Source organism: Staurois parvus, unplaced genomic scaffold, assembly GCF_062004578.1.
Source record: "Staurois parvus isolate SC_StPar_1 unplaced genomic scaffold, SC_StPar_1.0 ptg000389l, whole genome shotgun sequence".
Lineage (NCBI taxonomy): Eukaryota > Metazoa > Chordata > Amphibia > Anura > Ranidae > Staurois > Staurois parvus.
Genome location: NW_028318185.1, coordinates 2831979 through 2849406, shown reverse-complemented (window position 1 = coordinate 2849406; position 17428 = coordinate 2831979). Strand labels below are relative to the sequence as shown.

Here is a 17428-nt window from a genome sequence, read left to right as displayed (position 1 = left end):
GGATGACCAGAGACTAGGACATAGTACAGGGATGACCAGAGACTGCGGACATAGTACAGGGGATGACCAGAGACTGCGGACATAGTACAGGGGATGACCAGAGACTGCGGACATAGTACAGGGGATGACCAGAGACTGCGGACACAGTACAGGGGATGACCAGAGACTAGGACAGCACAGGGATGACCAGAGACTGCGGACATAGTACAGGGATGACCAGAGACTGCGGACATAGTACAGGGATGACCAGAGACTGCGGACAGCACAGGGATGACCAGAGACTGCGGACAGCACAGGGATGACCAGAGACTGCGGACAGCACAGGGATGACCAGAGACTGCGGACATAGTACAGGAGATGACCAGAGACTGCGGACAGCACAGGGATGACCAGAGACTGCGGACAGCACAGGGATGACCAGAGACTAGGACAGCACAGAGATGACCAGAGACTGCGGACAGCACAGGGATGACCAGAGACTAGGACAGCACAGAGATGACCAGAGACTGCAGACAGCACAGGGATGACCAGAGACTGCGGACAGCACAGGGATGACCAGAGACTGCGGACAGCACAGGGATGACCAGAGACTGCGGACAGCACAGGGATGACCAGAGACTGCGGACAGCACAGGGATGACCAGAGACTGTGGACAGTACAGATGACTGCTGACCTTTGGGGAGGGAGGGGGAGCGGGTACCTGAATTTGACAAGTACCCGCTCTTACTTCCTCGGAGTTGTTCTTTCATCTTACCTGTTCCTTGATCCAGCCGCGCGCTGTCTTCCCGGCTTCTGTAATGGCGCTCGGCATGACAGCCGGGTGCCCAGTGCGCATGAGCGAGAAGCACTTGCGCTTTGTGATTGGTCCGGCGGCTTCTGGGATCGGTCATGTGTCCCAGGTGCCGCCTTACCATTCACAAAAAGCACCGCTTCTTGCGCATGCGCACTTGGCACCCGGCTGTCATGCCCAGTGCCCACACTACAGAAGCCGGGAAGACAGCGCGCCGCTGGATAGAGGTACAGGTAAGATAAAGAACAAAGAAGTAAGAGCGGGTACCTGTCCAATTCAGGTACCCGCTCCCCACCTCCCCAAAGGTCAGCAGTCCTCTCCTTAAGGTCCCGCTGCAGAGCTGAGCGGCTGGCCCGGTATTCTGACACGGTGGCGGTGGAAATACCGGACCGGCCGCTCTATATTCGCTCCATAAGACGCACTGACATTTTCCCCCCTTTTTTGGGGGGAAAAAAGTGCGTCTTATGGAGCGAAAAATACGGTATATAATATTCATGTGGACACACCTACGGGCGGCACAGTGGCTTAGACGTTAGCACGTCTGCCTTGCAGTAAATGGGTCATGGGTTCGATTCCCAATGATGGCGCCTCCTGCATGGAGTTACATGTTCTCCCTGTGCCTGCATGGGTTTCCTCCAGGTGCTCCGGTTTCCTTCCACACTCCAAAGACATGCTGGTAGGTGAATTGGCTCCTGTCTAAATTGTCCCTAGTATGTATATATATGAATGTGAGTTAGGGACCTTAGATTGTACACCCCTTGAGGGTTAGGGACTGATGTGAATGTACAATATATATGTAAAGCACTGCGTATATTGACTGCGCTATATAAGTACCTTAAATAAATAAATGATTGTGTTCAGGTGTTTCCAGTGATGGCTGCTGTTAATGTTGCCACATACAAAGACATTTTAGATCATTTCAAGCTTCCAATCTTGTGGCAACAGTTTTCTGGAGGACCTTTTTTTGTTTCATCATGACTGTGCCCCAGTGCACAAAGCCAGCTTTATAAAGACGTGGTTTGATGAGTTTGCCTTGGAGGAACTCAAGTGGCCTGACCTCAATACTGCTAACTCATTTGGGATGAATTGGAATGTGATTGGAAGCCAGGTCTTCTCACCTAACATCAGTACCTGACCTCACAAATGGCTGAATAGGAACACATTTCCACAGACACCCCCCTACATCTTGTGGTAAATCTTCCCAGAAGAGTGGAGGATATTAAAACCACAAATGTGAGAATGCAATGCCATATTAATGGTCGTGGCTTTGGAATGGAATGTCCAATAATCTCACATCTCAAGTGTTTTTTTTTTTTTGTTTTTTTTAATGACAAGTTCACCTTAAACCACAATGAGGTATTTAGGGACAAATATCAGTATTTGTGTCAAACACTATTAAATATTTAGAGACATTTAGAAGGTACAGACGGGGCCACTCTGGGGATTACTTGGTAAACACTGGCCCTCATTAAGGGGTACATAATTTAATACAACCGAGAAACACTGTGCTGGACCGCCGACACAATCAAAGTGTTGTTGTTTTTAACCTAATTTAATACTTTCAGAAATCACTGAAAGCCTTCACATTATATTAATTGAATTTCACTTCCACCATCCCCTTCTGAAATATTAAGCAGACATGAAATGACTTCATTAAGAAGAAAATGACATTAGTCTGGCTATTACACAGCAAAATGTCAGTTTTCTTGACATTTCTATTAGGCTGTAAATTGGATTTAACCCATTCTTGGAGAACCTGGGTCCATTCAGCTCTTGATGAAATACTGGTTCTAGCTAGTGTTGGTTGGGGCTTGTAGGAACTCATAGTTTTACATGGGCTGGAGGTATGTAGGTAGCCTTTTGCTGATTCAATGAGAACCAGTAACAGCTGGGCTTATGTAAGAGGCTAAATAGTCAGTTTCCCATTATTACACCTGTGTAGGCGTACCTATTAAAGATTTATAATTGCTTACTTGTTTAGCTTTATTTACTTTGATTGAACTTGACAAGTTTGCTTTGCCCGTTGAGGGAGAAATGCTTGTGATGGCAGTAATGTAGGCTGCATTAGGTCCCTGCTGCACCTCCCTCCCCACCCGACCTTCTCCATGAAGTTGTTGAGTTGCTCACATGAGGAGAGAATGATGGGAGGCAGGGGACAGACAGTAAAGGAGAGCTATAGCTCTGGCCTGAAATGAAGGGACTGAATTTGTGGACAGGTGCTCAGCCTGGACCTGTTCAGACCTACAGGGTCCTCGAGTGCTAGCCTTTCCTCATAATCTTGCTTACTCCTCTAGCCTTATTGACCACCTCAGGCACTTCTGTATCACTCTACTGCCACTAGTCCCTACTGCTCCCTCTCATATTTTGCACCATTGCCACTGATCCCCACTGCCCCCTCTAATAACACTGTTCAACAGGTAAAAAGTTTTGGGCATAAAATTAGCTAATCTTACATAATTTTGGGGTGCTGAAAACGAAAATGACCCTAAAAAATGTTGATTGGCTCTAGTTTCCATGATATATTCACCCATCTAATGACGTAAGCCATTCAAAATTATGATGCAACTTCAGCTGCATATTGCGCAATTGATACTGGTGACCAATAGAAAATTGCATGTATACTGAGATGATGCAATATTAGCCTTTAATTGCATCACTTCACTGCATAAAAGCTGCAGTATCTGTAGCTGATTGTAGTTCGACAGCGTCTTTACATTTCGTTTTATGCTTATATAGGCTACTCAGTAATGCCTCGAACTTGTGTGAATAAAGCAGATAATTTCTGCTATATCTGCGGTGAAATAACTTTTATCTCACAAAAAAGGAGGATAACAGGAATGATTAAGAAAGCCTACAACTTGTATTTTGGCTGCAAGATAGGAGACCAGGACAAGAGCTGGGCACCACATATATGCTGCAATTCTTGTGGGACGGCACTGGAGCAATGGTTGAATGGAAAAAAGGCATCTATGCCTTTCGCTGTGCCAATGATTTGGAGAGAGCCAACAGATCATGTTAGCAATTGTTACTTTTGTATGGTGCCTCCAATTGTAAAAGGGCTAAATAAGAAGAAAAAGTTATCTGTGCACTATCCAAATATTCCATCGGCACTACGTCCAGTTCCTCATGGAGAGGGGCTACCAATTCCTAAAGCACCAGAATCCTTCGTGGTTGAGTCAAGTGAGGAAGAACCTGAAGCGTGTAGTCACGTGCAGTTGTAAGAGATAGCCCTTTCCTCAAATACAAGAGAAAAGCCAAGAGAAGCAAAACCGACACAAACTGAAGACAAAACTAGTGAGAATCCTAAGTATTAAAATGATTCAACTTAGCTTATGGCTATAATTTTTCTTGGTAATCCTATGCAATATATTATGCCATTTAGGCTTTGTTATGTAGTCAATATCACTTGCTTTATATTTGTGGAAAGACATCTATCTATATAATTATTGTGCATTATGTAGTCATTACGCCTATAGTAGAAATCGTTCCGTTTACAGAAAAACTAGAGCCAATTGACAAATTTCATTGTTATATTTGAACTCAGAATGTGAAATTCATTAAGAAATGGATCCTTTTGTTTCCAAAACTGGCAAAAAATAAAAATTTGTTGAACAGTGTAATATGCACCATTGCCACTGATCCCTGTTGCCTCTTTTATCCTGCTCCACTACCACTGATCCCCACTGCCCCCTCCAATAATATGCACCATTGCCACTGACCCCTGCTGCCTCTTTTATCCTGCTCCACTACCACTGATCCCCACTGCCCCCTCCAATAATACGCACCATTGCCACTGACCCCTGTTGCCTCTTTTATCCTGCTCCACTACCACTGATCCCCACTGCCCCCTCCAATAATATGCACCTTTGCCACTGACCCCTGCTGCCTCTTTTATCGTGCTCCACTACCACTGATCCCCACTGCCCCCTCCAATAATATGCACCATTGCCACTGACCCCTGCTGCCTCTTTTATCCTGCTCCACTACCACTCATCCCCACTGCCCCCTCCCATAATATGCACCATTGCCACTGATCCCTGTTGCCCCTTTTATCTTGCTCCACTACCACTGATCCCCACTGCCTCCTTTTTATTATTATACAGGATTTATATAGCGCAACAGTTTACGCAGTGCGTTACAACATAAGGGCAGACACTACAATTACAATACAAATAATACAAGAGCATTCAGAGGGCCCTGCTCGTTAGAGCTTACAATCGTCCTTATTCTTTATTTAGAATGACTCATTACAAATTTCACAAATCCAAAAGCTTTAATATACAATAAATCAAAACTAAGACTATAAATATGCACTACTACCCAAGTACCAAACAGTCTAATTGCCAAGTACAGCACACACATTTACCAACATGTACCTGGTGCACCTGCTCGGCTCATTTTTAGAAAATAAACAATAAATGGCTATTAAAGTTCTACTTAAGAACATTATATATATATATATATATATATAAAATATATATAATTTGCGGGGATGATGCACAGAGCATAATTTTTTTCCCCCCTTTTGCCCTCTCCCACTCCCTTTCCCTCCAATAACAAAAAGAAAACAAAAAGGTTTTCTATCCAAAGTGTTATTGACCACCATACCGGACTTCCAATGTGTCAAGGTGTTCAGTAGGGTTGAGTTAGGTTGCAGGCCACTCAAGTTCCTCCACTCTATAGTCAACAAATAATGTCTATGAAATTGGCTTTGTGCACAGGGTAACAGTCATGCTGAAAAAAGAAAAGGGCCTTCACCAAATTGTTACCAAAAAGTCGGAAATGCACAGTTGTCTAAAATATCTTTCTATGCTGTATCATTAACCACAGCTTTCACTGGAATCACCAGAACTCATTTAAAGGGGATACTCACGTTTACCCATATAGTTGTAGTGGTAATGATCAAGTGTTCACAAACCTTTCCCATTTAGTGTACCAATTTATGTAAAACAAAGGCTTTCATAGGTTAAATAGTTATTTTGCGTGAACCATTTGCCTTCCTGAGGATTTACCCCCCTTCCTCACCAGGCCATTTTTTGTGATACGGTGCTGCGTTACTTTAAATAACAATTGCACGGTCATGCAGCGCTGCACTCAAATGAAATTTAAGTCCTTTTTTTCCTACAAAATGAGCTTTCTTTCGGTAGTATTTGATCGCCTGTGCGTTTTTTTTATTTTTTGCGATATAAAAAAAAGACTGACAATTTTGAGAAAAAAAACAATATGTTTGACTTTTTGCTATTAAACATGTCCAATAAAAAATGTAAAAAATCAAATGTCATCATAAATTTAGGCCAAAATGTATTCTACTACATGTCTTTGCTAAATAAAAATCCCAATACATGTAAATAATTGGTTTACTGGAATTTTTAAAAATTTTTAAATTTTACTAGTAATGGCAGCGATCAGCAACTTATAGCGGGACTGCGGACATTCAGACACTGGGGGGAACTGATTTGGTGTCACTGACGTCCCAGTGACACCAATACAGTGATCAGTGCTAAACAAAAGCACTGACACTGTACTAATGGCACCAGGCAGGAAGGGGTTAACATGAGGGGCGATCAAAGGGTTAACTGTGTGCTGGGAGTGTTTTACTAGAGGGCCGTATCAGTGTGCTTTACTGTAATCACACTGCTCTGGATGGCTGCTGTGCACAGCCATCCAGAGCAGTGTGCCCGAGCTGAAAGCGAAGAGAACTGTTAGTAAACAAAACAGTCCTCCTCCCTGTCGGAGATCTTCGGAAATCACCGGGCGCCGGTGAGTAATTACTGTCTGGAACCCAATGACTGACAGCTGCGGCCACGAATGGCGGCACAGGTAGGGTGCGCATGCGGCTCGCGCGTGCCTCCTACACGGAAATGCAAAATCGTGTGTGTGTGTGTGTGTATTTATATATATATATATATATATATATATATATACGTGATTTCGCTCACCCGTGCCGCCCTGTAGCAGTATTTCTGCTATAGGGCGGACAGGAAGCGGTTGAGATTAGCAACGGGTGATGATTAGGTTTGTGAACTTGTCACTTTATACAGAACAGGATCAGATAAAATATTTATCGTGTTACTAAACCCCGGACCCTGCATTCACTGTATCTGGTCTCCCCGGACCCCGCATTCACTATATCTGGTCTCCCCGGACCCTGCATTCACTATATCTGGTCTCCCCGGACCCTGCATTCACTATATCCGGTCTCCCCGGACCCTGCATTCACTATATCTGGTCTCCCCGGACCCTGCATTCACTATATCTGGTCTCCCCGGACCCTGCATTCACTATATCTGGTCTCCCACAGTACAAACAACATGGAAATGCAATTATTTTCATAATTATAAACAGATAAATACCTTTTCTCATTAGCAGTATATAGCAGTCTTGTAACTTCTATCAGTGTCCAGCAGAATACATGTTAAAGCTTGTAGGAGGAGTTTTCTTTCTGCTCTAGGAGGATGCAGAACCCCTGACCTCTGTTTGGACTGATTGGCCCTGTGCTGATCACATGCACTCTCCCAAGATTAAAAAAAACCCTCTCTAGCAATACACACCAAACTGAGCATGTGCAGAGTGGCTTCACATGATATGTCTTATCAGGAGATAAGAGGGGGGCACTGGAAGAAGGGGAGGATCAGGGAAGACGGGATCAGCATTTTTACACAATGCAGAGGATTAACCCCTTAGGGTCCACAGTGAGTATAACAAGCATGCTTTACTGCATATACAGACTGATTGTACTGTTGTGGGTTTAATACCACTTTAGCACAAATAAAATAACTCCTACATGTTTGTGGATGACATTACTTTTTATGCATGCTTGCTAGCAACAGTATGACATTTAAGATCATGAAGCAGTGTGTGTTTCCCTCTATTCAGATTCTAGGCAGTCTTTCTGCAAAGTCTTACCAGCCCATAAATGTAGTGCATTCTATACATATAATTGGGTATCTGCATTTCTGATAATTATTCTCTTCCTTTGTGTATTTCAGGCATCAGGACTGATACATATAAAGCAGACTGTTTCACCTGGAGCCAAAAAAACCGAATGTAATAAAGTGAAAAACAGGTACTGTGCAATTAGACCTTTTACCTCTCAGAGCGTTGCTGAATAAATGCCAGCTTGCTTCAGTATAAAGTAATCATAAGGGTCGTTACCTTGACTGGAAAAGGTCATTCCTAGAAAATGAGATCTAAAGCAGCATGATGGGATACAGGAATTTAGTCGTCTCTGTATTTCGGGCAGCTACAGGCAAACCTTGCAGAAAACACAATCTGCAGCTTAGTAGGGATGCCAAAATAATTTGCTTACTGTATGGCATTACAGTCCATGAACAGCTTCGCCCTCTGGCAGGATTTGCATTGCCATTCTCTATATGTAACCTTTCTTCTCCGCCCTACTAGACATTTCAAAGCTTTATAGGTCACTATCCTCTTATCTTTATCCTTTGGCTTTCTCGATGTCCTAGATTGTAAGCTCCAAGGATCAGGACCCTCCTAACCCTCTTGTATAGAACTGTATTGTTGCTGTATTGTCTCCCGTTATATTGTAAAGTGCTGAGCAAACTGTTGGCGCTATATAAATCCTGTATAATAATAATAATATAAATCCTGTATAATAATAATAATAATATAAATCTTGTATAATGATAATAATAATATAAATCCTGTATAATAATATATATATAAATCCTGTATAATAATAATAATATAAATCTTATATAATGATAATAATAATATATAAATCCTGTATAATAATAATATAAATCTTGTATAATAATAATTAGAGATGAGCGAATCGAACCAGGCGAAGTGGAATTCGTTTCGAATTTCAGGAAAAATTCAATTCGCGGCGAATCCGAATATTAGCATGCTTCGGGTGCGCGAATCAGATTTTTCCCGATCAGCCGGCAAAAGTGTCCCTGCAGAGAGCTCCGCTATTTCTGACAGTTCTCTGACAGTTCCTTCACATGTACAGCGGTTGAAACATTGTATCTATTTGTTTCCATTTAGGATACAGATGTTTTTATTCGGAAATAGATACAATGTTTCAACCGCTGTAAATGTGAAGGAACTGTCAGAGAACTGTCAGAAATAGCGGAGCTCTCTGCAGATACACTTTTTGCTGTACTGGAATACTTCTTCTTTTCATTCTTCTTTTCATTCTTCTTTTCATTCTTCTCATTCTTCTTTTCATTCTTCTTCTTCTTTTCATTCTTCTCATTCTTCTTTTCTTCTTCATGAAAAGAAGAATGAAAAGAAGAATGAAAAGAAGAATGAGAAGAATGAAAAGAATGAAAAGAAGAAGAAGAATGAAAAGAAGAATGAGAAGAAGAATGAAAAGAAGAATGAGAAGAATGAAAAGAAGAATGAGAAGAATGAAAAGAAGAATGAGAAGAATGAAAAGAAGAATGAAAAGAAGAAGAAGAAGAATGAAAAGAAGAAGAAGAAGAATGAAAAGAAGAAGAAGAATGAAAAGAAGAATGAAAAGAAGAAGAAGAATGAAAAGAAGAATGAAAAGAAGAATGAGAAGAAGAATGAAAAGAAGAATGAGAAGAAGAATGAGAAGAATGAAAAGAAGAATGAGAAGAATGAAAAGAAGAATGAAAAGAAGAATGAAAAGAATGAAAAGAAGAAGAATGAAAAGAAGAAGAAGAAGAATCTTTTCATTCTTCTCATTCTTCTTTTCATTCTTCTCATTCTTCTTTTCATTCTTCTTTTTCTTCTTTTCATTCTTCTTCTCATTCTTCTTCTTCTTTTCATTCTTCTTCTTCTTTTCATTCTTCTTTTCATTCTTCTTCTTCTTTTCATTCTTCTCATTCTTCTTTTCATTCTTCTCATTCTTCTTTTCATTCTTCTTCTTCTTCTTTTCATTCTTCTTCTTCTTTTCATTCTTCTTTTCATTCTTCTTCTTCTTCTTTTCATTCTTCTTCTTCTTCTTTTCATTCTTCTTTTTATTCTACTTCTTTTCATTCTTCTTCTTCTTCTTTTCATTCTTCTTTTCATTCTTCTCATTCTTTTTTTCATTCTTCTCATTCTTCTTTTCATTCTTCTTTTCATTCTTCTTCTCATTCTTCTTTTCATTCTTCTTCTTTTCATTCTTCTTTTCATTCTTCTCATTCTTCTTTTCTTCTTCATGAAAAGAAGAATGAGAAGAAGAATGAAAAGAAGAATGAAAAGAAGAAGAAGAATGAAAAGAAGAATGAGAAGAAGAATGAAAAGAAGAATGAGAAGAATGAAAAGAAGAATGTGAAGAAGAATGTGAAGAAGAATGAGAAGAAGAATGAGAAGAATGAAAAGAAGAATGAGAAGAATGAAAAGAAGAATGAGAAGAAGAATGAGAAGAATGAAAAGAAGAATGAGAAGAATGAAAAGAAGAATGAGAAGAAGAATGAGAAGAATGAAAAGAAGAATGAGAAGAATGAAAAGAAGAATGAAAAGAAGAAGAAGAAGAATGAAAAGAAGAATAAGAATGAAAAGAAGAATGAAAAGAAGAAGAAGAATCTTTTCATTCTTCTCATTCTTCTTTTCATTCTTCTTCTTCTTCTTTTCATTCTTCTTCTTTTCATTCTTCTTCTTTTCATTCTTCTTTTCATTCTTCTTCTTTTTTTTTTCATTCTTCTTCTTCTTTTCATTCTTCTTTTCATTCTTCTTCTTCTTCTTTTCATTCTTCTCATTCTTCTTTTCATTCTTCTTCTTCTTTTCATTCTTCTTCTTTTTCTTTTCATTCTTCTTCTTCTTCTTTTGATTCTTCTTTTCATTCTTCTTCTTCTTCTTTTCATTCTTCTTCTTCTTTTCATTCTTCTTTTCATTCTTCTTCTTCTTTTCATTCTTCTTCTTTTCATTCTTCTTTTCCTTCTTCTTTTCATTCTTCTCATTCTTCTTTTCATTCTTCTTCTCATTCTTCTTTTCATTCTTCTTCTTCTTCTTCTTTTCATTCTTCTCATTCTTCTTTTCTTCTTCATGAAAAGAAGAATGAGAAGAAGAATGAAAAGAAGAATGAAAAGAAGAATGAGAAGAATGAAAAGAAGAAAGAAAAGAAGAAGAAGAATGAAAAGAAGAATGAGAAGAAGAATGAAAAGAAGAATGAGAAGAATGAGAAGAAGAATGAGAAGAATGAAAAGAAGAATGAGAAGAATGAAAAGAAGAATGAGAAGAAGAATGAAAAGAAGAATGAGAAGAATGAAAAGAAGAATGAAAAGAAGAAGAAGAAGAATGAAAAGAAGAAGAATGAAAAGAAGAATGAAAAGAAGAAGAAGAAGAAGAAGAAGAAGAAGAAGAAGAAGAATCTTTTCATTCTTCTCATTCTTCTTTTCATTCTTCTTCTTCTTCTTTTCATTCTTCTTTTCATTCTTCTTCTTCTTCTTTTCATTCTTCTTCTTCTTCTGAGGATGAGGATGAAGAAGAAGTAGGATGAAAATAAGAAGAATTCCAAGCCGGCAAAAAGTGTATCTGCAGAGCTCCTCTATTTCTGACAGTTCTCTGACATTCACATTTACAGCGGTTGAAACATTGTATCTATTTGTTTCCATAAATGGAAACAAATAGATACAATGTTTCAATCGCTGTATGGAGTGAATGTCAGAGAACTGTCAGAAATAGCGGAGCTCTGCAGATACACTTAGCGGAGCTCTGCAGATACACTTTTGCCGGCTTGGAATTCTTCTTATTTTCATCCTACTTCTTCTTCTTCTTCTTCTTCTTCATCCTCATCCTCTTCTTCTTCTTCTGAGGATGAGGATGAAGAAGAAGAAGAAGAAGTAGGATGAAAATAAGAAGAATTCCAAGCCGGCAAAAAGTGTATCTGCAGAGCTCCGCTAAGTGTATCTGCAGAGCTCCGCTAAGAAATAGCGGAGCTCTGCAGATACACTTTTTGCCGGCTTGGAATTCTCCTTCTTCTCATCCTTCTTCTTCTTCTCATCCTTCTTCTTCTTCTTCTCATCCTTCTCCTTCTTCTCATCCTTCTTCTTCTTCTTCTTCTCATCCTTCTTCTTCTTCTCATCCTTCTCCTTCTTCTCATCCTTCTCCTTCTCCTTCTTCTTCTTCTCATCCTTCTTCTTCTTCTCATCCTTCTCCTTCTTCTCATCCTTCTTCTTCTTCTCATCCTTCTTCTTCTCATCCTTCTCCTTCTTCTCATCCTTCTTCTCATCCTTCTCCTTCTTCTCATCCTTCTTCTCATCCTTCTCCTTCTTCTCATCCTTCTCCTTCTTCTCATCCTTCTCCTTCTCCTTCTTCTCATCCTTCTCCCTCTTCTCATCCTTCTCCTTCTCCTTCTTCTCATCCTTCTCCTTCTCCTTCTTCTCATCCTTCTTCTTCTTCTCATCCTTCTCCTTCTTCTCATCCTTCTCCTTCTCCTTCTTCTCATCCTTCTCCTTCTTCTCATCCTCCTCCTTCTCCTTCTTCTCATCCTTCTCCTTCTTCTGCTTCTCATCCTTCTCCTTCTCCTTCTCCTTCTCCTTCTCCTTCTCCTTATCCTTATCCTTATCCTTATCCTTATCCTTCTCCTTCCTCATCTCCAAGGGCATTCAAATTAAAGGTACAGTGTTCTGCACTAATATAAAGGCTCTCTGAAGCCTAGAAAGCCTTTTTATAAGTTGAATTCGTAGCGAATAAATTCGCATCGAATCGAATTTCTTCCTCAAATTCGGCGAATCAGCCGAATCGAATTTTTGAATAATTCGCTCATCTCTAATAATATTAATAATAATATATAAATCCTGTTAATAATAATAATAATAATATAAATCCTGTATAATAATAATATAAATCCTGTATAATAATAATAATAATAATTATTATTATACAGGATTTATATAGCGCCAACAGTTTGCTCAGCACTTTACAACATGAGGGCAGACAGTACAGTTACAATACAATTCAATACAGGAGGAATCAGATGACTCATTAGAGCAGTGGTTCTCAACCTTCCTAATGCCGTGACCCTTTAATACAGTTCCTCATGTTGTGGTGACCCCCAACCATAAAATTATTTACCCAGTAATTATAAGTCATGAAGTGTCGTTTTACCTCCAATACTGCTGCTTTCAATACAGTAGCTGCTTTTAACAGAGTAGCTGCTTTTAACAGAGTAGCTGCTTTCAACAGAGTAGCTGCTTTCAACAGAGTAGCTGCTTTCAACAGAGTAGCTGCTTTCAACACAGTAGCTGCTTTCAACACAGTAGCTGCTTTCTACACAGTAGCTGCTCTCTACACAGTAGCTGCTCTTTACACATCGGAAATATGTGTTTTCTAATGGTCTTAGGTGACCCTGTGGAAGGGTCGTTTGACCCCCAAAGGGGTCGCGACCCACAGGTTGAGAACCACTGCATTAGAGCTTACAATCTAAAAGGGAGAGATACAAAAGGTAATAACTGTTAGGGATGAGCTAAGTTTCCATGTTGCAAATGCTGGTGGTATATGTCATGCTAATTGAAGACATTTCTGGGCTACTCTTGCCAAGACAAACAAGATCTGTTTATGGAAGAACTTACACTGGTTCCTGGACCCTGGTGTGTGTGCCTCCTGCAAGCACTATTATATTGACCACCCCTGGCGGTATTCCCGAGTGTAGCTCGGGGTTAACTTTCAGTACCAAAAGCGGTAACCACGAGCTACACTCGGGAATACACTGCAGCGTTGCTCCGGGTTCCCTCCTGCACTTACCTTGTCCTGCGCTCCCGCGATGTCCCCCCTGCAGTGTCCCCAGCCATTTCCTCCGGCCGATGCTGGCATCCATCTTCCGGGTCCTGTTCCCTGCGAGCAACGGGATGTACGGGGGATGGAACCGGCGGGAAATTCAAAAATTTTAAAAGTGACATTCACTCAATACACTAACGTCTCATAATATAACATTCCTGTATCAAACCATTTCACATACATTTTATCCCGAGTGCTTTGTCCGGCGCCCTGCCTGCATTTTTACTGTTCTTTCTGCCTGGAAACTGAGAAACGTCCATGGCGTCCATTTAGGTCAAAATCGGTTTTAGACCGGCTAGAGAACAGCGATAGTAAATCAGAACCACTTGCAGAATTGAGTGATAATGATTCGTGCGGGAAATTCATCATCAGACACTGAAAACGATTCTGCGACTTTGCTCAGTGATGTGCGAACTTGGCGCTATATTTCAAATTTCAGTGTTTTTGGTTTGATTATATTATTGAATTAAATTTATTATTATTATATTATTATTTTTTATGACTATTTATTATATTATAATTTATGATTTCGTGTTTCAAATTTTAACATACCCGGGATGTTTACTAGACTCTTGTTCAGACAGATTTCAGTGAGTTATTCCTAAGAATTACAGGCCTACAATAAAAAAAATACATATTTCCATGCAAAAAAATGTACCGCTTTGAGCACAGAAATACTGACATAATCAGACCGCTAGGGAGGTTAAAGACCAATTGTAGCCCCCCCCCCCCTTCTTACCCACCTAGTCTTCCACTGCTAGATATCGTTCAACCGGGAAGAGAATTGAATTATAGGGGGGGGTCTCTGCAGGGGAACAGTGCTGGAGTGGAGGTGAGTGAGCAAGACACTTGATATCCTCAGATGATTTGTGTGGCAAGTTTCTGCTACTCTGCAGATGCTATGAAGAGGTCACACTTCTTTCTTATCCAGTTGATCATAAGATCTTTTTATTTTTGCAGTTTTAATTATAAATATTCTTAAAGCAGAGCTCCACCCAAAAGTGGAAGCTCCACTTATCTGCCTCCCTCCCCCCTCCGCTACCACATTTGGCACCTTTTGGGGGAGGGGTGAGTACCTGGTTTTGACAGGTACCCACTCCCACTTTTGGCTCATTTCGCTGTGGTGCACTGAGCCAGAAGTTTGGCTCCCCTTGTTCCCCTTGCAGCCCTCTGGGTCATTTCACCTGTCCCAGAAGACTACGGCCCATTCGTAAAGCACAGCAGGAAACCAGCTGTGAAGCTACAAGACTTCACTGTTGGTTTCCCTTAAGAGTCCCTCAAGAATCGGCTCGGGGTGAGGACCCCACTAGATCCATGGACAGGTAAGTGCCCTAATATTAGAAGTCAGTAGCTACAGTATTTGTAGCTGCTGAATTTTAATTTCTGAGAGGGGAGGGGGGCGGAACTCTGCTTTAAAGGCTATGTCCAGTTATAAGAACACTGAGCAACATTTGTTCTTCTAGACAGATACAATCTTTGAATCTGTACACTGACCTAGTATAAAACATATGTATTGCTGTTATTTTATGAATAATCCTGATCCAGATCTTGTAAAACATAAAAATTGGAATTATTATAGGCAATTAAAAAGAAAATAACAAACATGTCCTACTTACCTGCTCTGTGCAAGGGTTTTGCACAGAGCAGTCCTGATCCTTCTCTTCTCAGGTCCCCTGCCAGTGCCCCTGGCCCCTCCCTCCTGCCAAATGCCCCCAGAGCAAACAGCTTGCTATGGGGGCTTCTGAACCGCTGCTCCGTGTGTCCTTTCACACACGAGCCATGGCTAGGCCCCACCCCTGTCTCTCTTCATTGGCTTACTGGCTGTGATTGACTGCAGTGGGAGCCAATGGCTCTTGCTGCTGTCTCAACCAATGAGGCACGCCGCTGAGAGTCTGAGCAAGCCACTCCCATCCCCTGCACAGCCCAGCAATACAGTGAGTGCTTGGGGGAGAGAGCAGAGAGCCTCTGTGCTCACTGAAGACTGAGACTTGAGCGATCAGCGGTATTTGATCACTCAGTTCTCTCTTAGAGGGACAGATGCAGCATCAGATCAATGCTGTATCCACCTAGGTGAGTATGTAAGTTTTTTTGTTTTGTTTTTTTTAATCGTGAACTTCTTTTTTAATTTAGACCTGTTCTTGTGTTGAAAAATGTCCCTCATTAGCATTATTATTATACATTTTTTAATTCTATTATATTTCAACTATTTTATGACATATTTTTTATTTTGTACAAGAAGTGGTAAAAAGTGCCTTAGTAAAGAATCAACAAGCTGCTATGCACAAGATAGGTACCAATGACCTATGAAATAGACAATATATGTGGAAGGTGCAGCGCTTATAACCAAAATATATGTAAAAGTCCCTGTTGGATCAAAAAAATCAAGGATATGAGGTAGTTCCGTAAACATAAGTAAATATAAATAGTTGAGGTGACTTTGATATCCGTGTTGAGGTGGTAATGAAATGCGCACTCACCGGACGCGCATATTAAATGCGCCTTGTGTATAATAATCCTGCTGCCAGGTGATGGGTGGTCTTCCCTCTATCGGGTCCTAGGTGAGTTGTCCTTCTCCTCAAGAGGTCCCCCTATATGGTCCTAGGGGATGTAGTCACTCCAGATGGCCTGGGTGGTATGTTGTAATCCGTTCCTGGAGTAGGTCTGTGGACTGTAAAAGAAGACAGTAAATATACTGATCGCTCTAATCACTAAAACTGTCCACTGACGTCCACTCGGAGACCAACATTTCCAGGAGTAGCTGTCTTCTGGATCCTCCTGCAGTTCTCAGGGTTCTCCAAACTATGGCCCGCGGGCCAAATGCAGCAGGTCTTGTCCCTCCTCCAGCCTGTGATTGGACAGTCAAAGAAGAAGCAGTACACAAATATTGATCAAATGCCCTCCCCCCACAAAAAAAGAAAAAAACTGATGTTTAAAGAACACAAAATGAAACTACTAAACTATCTCAAATTCACCCTCGAAAAACACCCGTAAATAAAGGAAAAAATTGATATTTTTTTCAAGAAAATTCAATGAGCAAAATTGAGAGTTTTCACCTTTTACTGTGAAATAATTTTTGCCACAATCATTACACACATCGATAAAAGTATTATTATATAACATTAATATTATACCACATTACACCATACATGACTAATCATACGGGACTTGGTGTTATGTGTGCCTTTGTTTTGCATTAGCTCCTGTGCGGATGGGAATAGTATGCTATCATTGTATGTGCTCCTGTAGTTCCTTCTGAAGCCCTCTTCTGTGTTAATAATATGTTCTTAGTAATTATCCCTGGGGGACTGAAGCATACACAGAATCTCTAATATAAATACATATGCAAACAGAGTGACTCGCCATGATCATGATTGTGCATAATCACCTTGTTATTCATTCATTTCACAATTAAAATAATAATAGTGATTTCACAGCTAGCACCACAGCCTGGGGGAACACTTATTCTATGGAAATGTACGATTTCGTATTTCTCGGGAAGATTTCTTGAGAAGGACAGCACGTCTTTCCCATGACAGCTGATAGTTATCACTTCTTTCCAAATAATCTGGTACACATATGAGCTAGCATTCCTCCCTCTTGTGTGCAGGAATGCTAGATTATATATTCCTCATCGGTGTATCGTTGCAACTTTTTGTATCTACTGCAGCCGTTCTCAACCTTTTTAACATGGAGGAACCCTTGAAATAACTCTCCAGGCTCAAGGAATCCCTGCTAATAATTACTATGTCAAAAGCACACATTACATAAGTGTGATGGTCACTTATATTTGTGGTCATTGTGAAGATTCATCAAAGTCCATCTAGTTCAACCATTAAAAAAAAAAAAGTTATAATCCTATACCCACAGTTGATCCAGAGGAAGGCAAAAAAACCCAGCAAAGCACGATCCAATTTGCTCCCGCTAGGAAAAAAAATCCTTTCTGAT

The 17428-nt window shown here is 40.4% G+C and overlaps 1 protein-coding gene across 2 annotated transcripts in view; it reads left to right on the top strand.

The window, feature by feature from the left end:
- Positions 1–17428, top strand: part of DNAAF11 (dynein axonemal assembly factor 11) — a 147759-nt gene that overhangs the window by 114309 nt on the left and 16022 nt on the right. For both annotated transcript variants that reach the window (XM_089685938.1, XM_089685937.1), the window contains one exon: positions 7780–7856. In XM_089685938.1, coding sequence (XP_089542064.1) covers positions 7780–7856 — 77 coding nt within the window. The remainder of the gene's footprint in view (positions 1–7779; positions 7857–17428) is intronic.